Source organism: Puma concolor, chromosome C1 (assembly GCF_028749965.1).
Source record: "Puma concolor isolate L17-30 chromosome C1, mPumCon1.1.hap2, whole genome shotgun sequence".
In the NCBI taxonomy this organism is placed as follows: Eukaryota; Metazoa; Chordata; class Mammalia; order Carnivora; family Felidae; genus Puma; species Puma concolor.
Window position 1 is genome coordinate 92,580,062 of NC_141674.1, and position 9,402 is coordinate 92,589,463.

Below are 9,402 nucleotides of genomic sequence, written 5' to 3' on the forward strand. Positions count from 1 at the left end.
TTAAAGAGAAACCAGCAAAGGAAACAGGAGATATTAAGTCATGAGAGAATGAGGAAATGTGTAGTGTGGTGGTAATCAAGGGAGAGTTTCAGAAGCAGCAGAAAAGGCCATGTTAAATGCCATAGAGAGTTTTAGAAAAATAATTTTGAAAAGGGTTTTTGAAACCCTTTGAAATGAGGAAATTGGTATCCACACTGAATCAAAACTGCATTACAAACATGATATAATTTTCCCCACCAAAAAAACAAAAAACAAAAAAAACACCAAACTACGTTCCCATTTTCCTCACCCTGGTAGGCATGGGATTATACCTCACCACCAATAATGCCTCAGCATTTTAATCCTTTATCTCAGGCTCTGGTTCCTAGAGAGCCCAGGTTAAGCCATCAAGTATCCTACAGAACCAGTCCTTAAGATGCCTTAATATGCCTTAACATTGGTATCAAGTTTAACATTATGCTGACAGATTATCCAAAAGAATAATCTAACAAATGGCAAAGAGGTTAGTGACTTCTGTGAAGCCATGACATTATTTTGAACTGATTGACCAAAACCGTAATAGAGCACAGCACTCTTTTCGGACAACGAACGCCATTTTTTCCTCCCTTCAGTGTAACCCAATCATCTTCACACAGCACCATCTCGGGGGAGTATAGGCATGTGTTTGGAATGTACACCTTAATGCTAAAATTAACATAATCATGGTTTTTCAAACTATGTACAGTTAGCAAAAATAGAGTTCTCTTTGCCTTTTTTGAAAAAGTAGGAACAGCATTAAAACCCCAACTGCAGGTTAATAGGCTGGAAGGAAATCCTGGGGACAATACTAGTATACTCTTTTAGAAATGCTGTATCACCAACACTTGATGCTCAGAGGGGAGGGGAGGGGAGGGGAGGGGAGGGGAGGGGAGGGGAGGGGAGGGGAGGAAACTAACAATGACTGAGAGGAAATGGGGATATGGTATTCAGAAGAGGAGCAATAAGTGAATATTTTTAGGAACACATTAAGTTTTATATTTTCTTATACACATATTTTTTCACACATACATATACAAGACTTCCATATGATAAAATTTATCTAAATCTAAAAGAGCTTTTTTAATAGGTATAGAATTAAAATTCTACTGGACAAGAAAATAACCCTCTAGATCTCTTTTCCCTAAAAGCCACCACCGTAGCAACAATACTCCTGGAGAGGGGTATAGCCCTCTGTACTGATCATCTCCTCCTACCTGTTCTTCTCCAATGGGGTGTTTGCCCATCACACACCAAATCTGTTTCTCTCAAATCACCAAAATATTTCATTTGACAGTCCATCTTCCATCCTTGTTTTACTTCATCTATCAGCAGCATTGACATGTCTGCTCACTCTGTCTCCCAGAAACACTTTATTTGCTTGGTTTCCTGAAACCACACTCTGCTGACTTCCCTCCTGCCTCATTGCCATTCTCTCTCAGCGCCTTTTTGGTTCTCATCTTTCTACCCTTGACACACGGGTAGGCCCAATAGCTTACTCCTTTGACCTCTTCTTTCTAAACACTACTTTTTGGGTGATTTCATCCAATCTCATGATTTTTGAATACCACCTATACCCGACTCCAAAATTCACATCTACATTCCCAACTTCTCCGCTGCCTGCTCAGTCTCTCCACCTACATGTCTACAGGGCATTTCAAACATAACAAACTCCAAGTCTCCCCCCTCCTCGAACATCCACCCAGAGCTATCCTAGCTCTAGTTTTCCCCATCTCAGTAATAGCAACTCCCTCTTTCCAATTTCTTAAGCCAAAATTCTGGAGTCATTCTTGGCTCCTCCCTTCTCATACACATAATCTGGTTCCATCAATAAACTCCTAGGGCACCTGAATGGCTCAGTTAAGTGTTCAACTCTTGATTTCGGCTCCGGTCATGTTCTCATGGTCATAAGACTGAACCCTGCACCAGGCTCTCTGTTAAGTATGGAGCCTGCTTAAGATTCTTTCTCTGCCCCTCTCCCCCACCCACACTCTAAGATAAATAAACATTTAAAAAAATAAAATAAACAAACTACTGCCCCTCCCTTCAGAATATATCCAGAACTTAATTATTTGTCACCATCTGCCCTGCTATCACTCTGGTCAGAGTTGCCGTCATCTCTTGCCGAAGTGACTATATGAACCTGACGGCTTCCATTCTTGCTGTTCTACAGCACAGTGGCCAGAGTGTCCCTGTTCAAAGGTAAGTCAGGTCAGGGGACTTCCCATTTCACTCAGAGTGAAAGTCAAAGTCCTTACAATGACACATTAGGCTTAAAAAGCTGGCTCCTATTTTCTCTGACCTCATCGTGACCACTCTTTCCCACATTCTCCTCCAGTCACAATGGCCTTGCTTTTCCTCCAGTATACCCACCATTTAATTGACCTCAGGACCTTTGCACTTGGTATTCCCTTGCCAGGCATATTCTTCTTTCAAAACATCCATATTCCTACATTCCTTCACTCTCTTCAGGTCCCTGCTCACCTGTTATCCCCTCAGAGAAGCCTTTCTTGACTACCTTCTAAAAAAAAAAAAAAAAAAAAAAAAAAAAAAATCAAATGATATTTTGCTCTAGTCCCTTACTGGGTTGAAATCTCCTCATATGACATTATATAGCCATTTCATTCTTTATTGTCCATCTCCCCCACTAAAATATAAATCCTTTTAGGGCAGGGATTTTGTTGTGTTTGTTTATTGCTCCAAGCCAGTATCTACAACAGTTCCTAGGACACAGAACCAGATATTTGTTGAAAGAACCCTGGAAGCCTGAATAATTCATTTTAAGACAATTCAAAGTTTACCCATACCATACACAAATGGTCAGTAAATTCAAATATATTATCATCCCAAGACATAGAATAAAGAAAAATTTTAAATTACAAAACAGTAGGATTAAGATAATCTCATTGATAGATCTCGGGGCCCCCGGGGGGCTCAGTCAATTAAGCATCCAACCCTTGGTTTCAGCTCAGGTCATGATCTCATGGTTTGTGAGTTCAATCCCCACATCAGGCACAGAGCCTGCTTGGGATTCTCTCTTACCCTCTGCTCCCTCCCCTGTGTTCTCTCTCTAAAACAAAGAAAAATGAAAAATATATATATATTTATACGTATTTTTGAACTGAAGAAGATCCTCCTCCTCCTCCTAATATAGCAAGACTAAAAAGATGGGTAGCACAGCCAGGAAGAACAATTGGAGACTGGGATCCCATTTATAATTCTATTTTGAAGGATTATTAATTTAAGACCTCAAGATTCAAACATATAATTGAGAAATTATTTGCAGGTTTTTTAATGCAAACAAGGCAGAAGGCTAACAATAAGAGAATGGAAGAAATCGCACTCATTGGAGATAAATACTCTTATCAAAAGGGGCTACTCACTGTATAGCCTGTTACAGGATAATTAAAAACAGCCAATAAGCAAAACATCAACAAACTAAAATTCCCTTTGTCAACATCTGTTCATCACAGTCTCAAATGCGATGAAACTCTGAGGTGAGACTTTATAGTTATTTCCTGGCTTGGAAGATCATGTGCTATAAAGAAATTCAAATTAGTATCATCTTCAACAGAACCTAAATCAGGTGGACAGAAGGACTCGTAGACACTAGAAATGGCAAAAGCCTTTATAGTAATGACATCTCTAAATTCAGAAGAATAAAGTCTGATGGGATGCAGGTCAGGATTTCACTGGGTTACCAGGTTATTTACCATACCATGAATACTGCTGATGGGGTAGGAGCCTTAGAACCAGAAGCAGCTAGAAAGACAGAAGTTAGATCCAGAAATAGAGAGGTCTGCCCAAAGGGGTTTATGGACCTTACAACTGTTTTAAATTTTTCATTGTAACCTTCTAACTCTTTATAAGACAATAGCAAAAAAACAAGAAAATGTTTTAATTTTACTACTAGTGAACACCTATAGGTGAGCACTGTAGGCATGTTAAATAGATCACCTTGCTTAATGAAACCGTTAATAAGTGTCACTTAAGGATTTAACAACAATCTGTATAATACAGACTCAGCTGTTCAGCCACCTTCTCTCTCTGCAAAGTGGTCAAGAACCAAGAAGGAAGCCACAACAGACATCACCATATTCAGGCAGTAGCCTCCCAGGGTTCACTTTTGAGAAAAGCCCTCACTCGCAGGACATTACAGAGGAAACTGCATTGAATTTGGAACCAGAAAGCTCAGGGCTGGACAGACTTAAGAATCCAAAAGCAAAATAGCCTAAGGAAAGCCATTTAGCTGTTTACCTCATTATAACCCAGTAGCTTATCTGATAGCACAGTGCTGTAATTCCTTTACAGGGCAAGGATCCCGATGTGTTCACTGTGGTACCCCCAGTAGGGATTTCAGTTCTCAGAGTATCAGCTGTGCTCCATTTTCATTAGTGATACTTACAATGATTATCCTCAGTCACCAAAAATTTATATTACAAATATATTCTACAAAGACCAAAATCACATTTGAAAATATTTTCATCCATTGTTAACAATCAAATAAAGGTTAGAAGATCAAAAGAGGGAGATTCTCAGCTGTCCAGAGAGATTGATTATTAGGAACAACTTATTGAACAGCCCCCGAGGGTTCCAGGAAACTGAAGTTTCAGGAAGTGCACACAATACTGTATTCCCTGCTGGTGGGCCAAACCATCCTGACCCACACTGCCTCCTGAGGCTACTGGCCAGGTGGAAAATAGTGATCTGTAAACTCGATAGCCAAGTGCAGCTCCAGTAGAACTTTGCTCAGAACAACAACTTCCAGTTTAATGAAAATGTCTGTTAACCCCTTAACAGGATAACCAGAATTGAGACAACTTTGAAGAGGTCCATAGAGTTAGCAATCACCACCCAGGATTATGGAAAAGTATGAAATAATTTACCCACTTCTGAAATCATATGGTTCTCACCACTTACAAGCCTGTTTTGTCTTGGGGACTGCTAACCAGCTGACTGAAGACAGGACAGGCGAGGAATATAGAATTTGGGGTGCAGAGGGCCCCTGATGAAACACCGACATCAAGATGAAGAGATGAATGTGTGTGCTCTAACTTTAAATCCATGATTATTTAATCTTATGAGTCAATTCTACTGTAAAAGACACTGCTCTAGTTGCTAAGTGGTTGAAACTATCATTCAGGAGTAGTGATAAAATGTCATGGAAGGGGGCTCCTCCTCCCTGTTAAGTTGAACGTGTTTTTTTTATATAATGGGAAAAAGCAAAGAGATGTGCTGAACCGTGTTCAAGATCTGTCCGCATGGAAACTTTCTGACGGGACCAAAAAAAAAAAAAAAAAAAAAAAAACTACTATTCCTCTGAGCCGTGACTTTTGAGTGGACTCGGACGCATGCAGCCTTCCAGAGTTGTTTTTAACCCCTCGAAGAGGCACCGCCAGGCAAAGCTCCAGCCACAGGAGCCAAGCGTGCACCAACCACACCACCTGAGCAAGCACCGAACGAAGGAAAAGCAGAAGGTCTTAGCGAAACTTGTTTCCTGTCGCCGCTGAGAGGCTGGACTCGCTCCTTCTCACATGGCTTCGGAGAAGCTGTAAACACAACCTCGCTGGCCAGCTGGCCACAAGCTCCGGGGGCTTTCGGGAGCAACCGCTGCACGGTGCTCCCTTTTCCTCCCTTTGACCAGTGTCATTCCCGTACAGATAACGGTACCGGAACGCCCTCCACTTCCTAGAGTCATCATTTATGTCATGGTTCCTCTTTCAAGAAAACATGGGGACGACACGCAAAGCAAAAGAACAGAATAAGAGCAAAATTACCCCCATCATCTCCCTGTATCCCTCTCCATTGTTAGTATAAAAGAGCTGGAGCAAATTCCTTTTGTTGTCCTACACGCACACACACACACACACAAAAGTAGGTGAAGGACACCCTAAGACAGTTTATTTTTTCCCGCCTCGCAGAAAGCCTTTACGAAATCCTCATTACCGTCTCCGGACGCAGGACTTCAGCATTCAGCTGAAGACCTAAACCACCCAAACCATTCCAGGCCAAGGCACAAAAAGCCGAAGCGGTTCCCAAAGCAAAAGGCTGGGAGGCAGGGCAAGCTCAGCGCACCTAGACGTTTGCATTTACACAAAGAAATTAGCCGGATGATTAATGGGAGATGCCGGCTGGAGGCGGAGGCGCCCGCGCCGGCTTCCTTACCTGGGACATCTGCGGCCTCAGGTTGATCTCCTTCAGGTTGATGGAGTGCGCCCGGAGGTTGTTGAGCAGCTGGCAGAGCAGGACTCCATCGCGAAGGGTCTGCGCCAGGTCAAACACCTGCGCCGAGTCCCAGGTCACCCGGTGGTTGGCCGGCAGCACCTTGCAGTGGATGAGCCACTGCGCGCACTGCTTCCAGGGCTCCATGCCCGACGGCTCCGGGACACGGCCCGGCCGGGGCAGGCGGCGAGGATGGGGCCGCCGCCGCCGCGGTTCCTCCGCGCCCCGCCGACGCCAGCCGCGGCCCGCCGCTGCCCTGCGGGGGTGCGGGGAAGCAGGCGCCGCGGCGGGCGGGTCGTGGGCTCCGCGCGGGGCTCGGCTCCAGTCCCGGCCCGGCTCCTCCGCCGCCCGGCCGCCGCTGCAGCGAGTCCCGCGCGCTCTCCGTGCGCCCCGGCCGGCTCGGCGGCGGCGGCGCACAGGCTTCCGACTCGCGAGCCCGGCGCCCGGCGACTGAGCATGCCCAGCGCGCCGGCCGCTCTCGCTGCCGTCTGCGAGTCCCAAGAGGCGCGGTGGGAGAGCGCCGCCGCCCCGGCCTGGGGTCTGTGCCCGCAGCGGGAAGTGGGGGCGCCCAGCGCCCCCGCCCACTAAGAGCCCGCAGGTGTCCAGGGAGTTTTCCCTCGGGCTGGCTTCCCGGTTTGGGGAGAGTGGGGCTGAACACTAATACAGAGGGGTCTCCTACTGAGACCCCTCGATGGCTACATAAAATTTTTTAAAGGGTCCGAGGGGAGTAAAGGATTAATTAGGGCCCCTGGACTCCCCAGAGAAACGAAAAAATGGCCCAAAGCATCTTGAGAGCGCAGTGCTTAAAGTTTTAGAGATGATCACCCCTCACCCCTTTCTGTTCTAGCCCCTGAATTCTCTTCCTAGAGATAATTACTGTTTCTCCAAGTTAGTTGCTGGTAAGGATGTTTTGGCACCTTAAAAGTGTGTGGGGAAACGCCTGCGGGAACCTGCCCCTAACCCATGAGCCTATTTCGATGCCAGGTGTTTTTCACTTAGACGGTTTCCCTCTCAGACTCGTAACTGCTCCTCGTCGCAATCCTAACGCTTTTCTGATCGCAAAGAAACCTTCGGGGGAGAAATAGGCGGGTGAGACGCCCCCGGAGCGCAGGCGGCCACACTGCGCATGCGCCGGTGAGCTAGGCCCAGGTGGCTGGGAGAGCAATTAGCATCAGTCCTCAGCTGCGCGGGTCGGGCTAAGCTCTGAGACCCTTAGCAAAGTTGTACCGTGCCCCCCCCCCCGAAACTCACAGCTGACTCAAGCAGAGCAGTCACATTTCTTAAATCCTCTGGGGACTCCTTACTGGGCCCCGTTTACTCCCGCTGCCCCTCAAAACCAAAAACAGTGTTTAAACTATTCATGGCAAGATACCACCACATTGAACTCTTACTGTTTTATATAAATGTGGTTGGGGCTCACCCTTTCGAGACGTATCCTTTGAAAATTTTAAAATAAAAAGTAATGAAACCCAATAGGTGGGATTTTAGATTTTTTTCTATTGTATTACATTTCCGTAGCTCAAATTTCTATTATGAACCATATTAATTTTATAAAAAAAGGTCAAAATGTTTTTTAAAACATATCTGATCTGTTAAGGACAGGGACTGTGTCCTTTTCCATTAGCCTGTGAAAATCGTAGCACACTGTGTACGCTGAGCATTAAACAATAAATCAGCCTGAGGATTTCCTTTCCTCACATGCATCCTTCCCCAGCAGTTTCCCCTTGTGTTCAACCCAGATTACATCAATGGCACCATGTTTCCTAAACTACAATTTTGGCAAATAAATCATACTAAGCTTTACATATCTTTAGAAACAAAACCAACACATCTGAATCACCATGTAATACACAATCTTGCATAAAGAGAAATTAAAATGAAAAAGAAGTTGCACTTGAAAAAAGAGTAACAAGGTATAAATTCCATTTCAGGTAGCAATGGATCATTCTTGGGTTTTGTAGGATATTTCCAAAGCCCAGGTAATATACACTATACCAAGAGGCAGGCCTGGGTTTAGAGTTTGAGCTCGGCTGGTTTCTAGCAACATGACCTTCAGAAAATTACCGAATTCCTCTAACCTTCAGTTTCCACGTATGTAAAAGGAGAAAAATAATACCTCATAGTGCTGGCAGAATCTAATGATACAACGCCTTGCTCTTCAAAATGCAATCCATGGGCCAGCAGCACCACTCAGGAGCTTGTTAGATATGTAAACTCTTAAACTCTACCCCCAGACCAAATGAATCAAAGCCTACCTTTTAACAAGATCCCCAGGTGCTACATATTTATGTTAAAGTCTGAGAAGCACTGATATAATGCATAAAACGTGTGCTGCCTAACACTTAGAGCTCCATAATCATTAACCAATAGCTTTGAGTTCACAGATAGGCAGCAATGACCAAACAAGTTCTATTTAACTTTTTTTTTACAATTAATATATACTGTATCATAATATATAATATGACTTCAAAATATAAAACCAGAGAGTAGAGAGAAGGGCAAGAGGAAAAGATATGGAAGGCCTAGAAGGTAAGGAGGCTAGAGAAATAGAGTTACTCAAGCAAACAAGGGGCTGTCAAAATGTGAATCATGTGGAACTCATTAAAGTGTCAGAAATCGGGCAAGAACAAAAATGACAATGGTCTTTTTTGAGCTGTCAGCCAAATTCCTTTTCCTTTACAATCTTACCACCTAGTGACAGTGAAAGCTGGGAGATAAGGACTAAATTCCATCAGTGGCACTCTTTGCTAGTCCAGCGCCCCAGCGTTCGAGTGAAGGCCATTCTTGCACGTGTAACTTGTGACCAGGACTCAACGGACCCACTGCCCTGAGGCCTGCGTTAGTTCCTGAGGCACATCCACACTCTACCATTTACTGAATGCCAAGCCCTCTGTTGGCCACTTCACAAACATTAACTGCAAGTTAGAAGATGTTCCCCTTTCCTAACAGATGAAGAAAGGATATCAAAGGCATTAAGCACCCTTCTTCTGGGTTACTAAGCTCTCAAAACAGGGTGAATTTGGGCTCCACATCTGTGTTGTTTCTATTGAAAGCTGCTCCCCATTATAATAATCACTTTAGTGAATTTAACTACTAGTTTAAATCTCTCCCCACTAGACTGAAACACCTTGAAGGTAAGGATGGTGACTTATTCATCTCCACATT

The 9,402-nt window shown here is 44.3% G+C and overlaps 1 protein-coding gene across 2 annotated transcripts in view; it reads right to left on the bottom strand.

Annotated features, from left to right (window-relative positions):
* Positions 1-6,534, bottom strand: part of VAV3 (vav guanine nucleotide exchange factor 3) — a 355,073-nt gene extending 348,539 nt beyond the window's left edge. For both annotated transcript variants that reach the window (XM_086717722.1, XM_086717723.1), the window contains exon 1: positions 6,181-6,534. In XM_086717722.1, the coding sequence (XP_086573848.1) occupies positions 6,181-6,384 (204 nt within the window). In that variant the 5' untranslated portion in view covers positions 6,385-6,534. The remainder of the gene's footprint in view (positions 1-6,180) is intronic.
* Between the last annotated feature and the right edge of the window lie 2,868 nt (positions 6,535-9,402).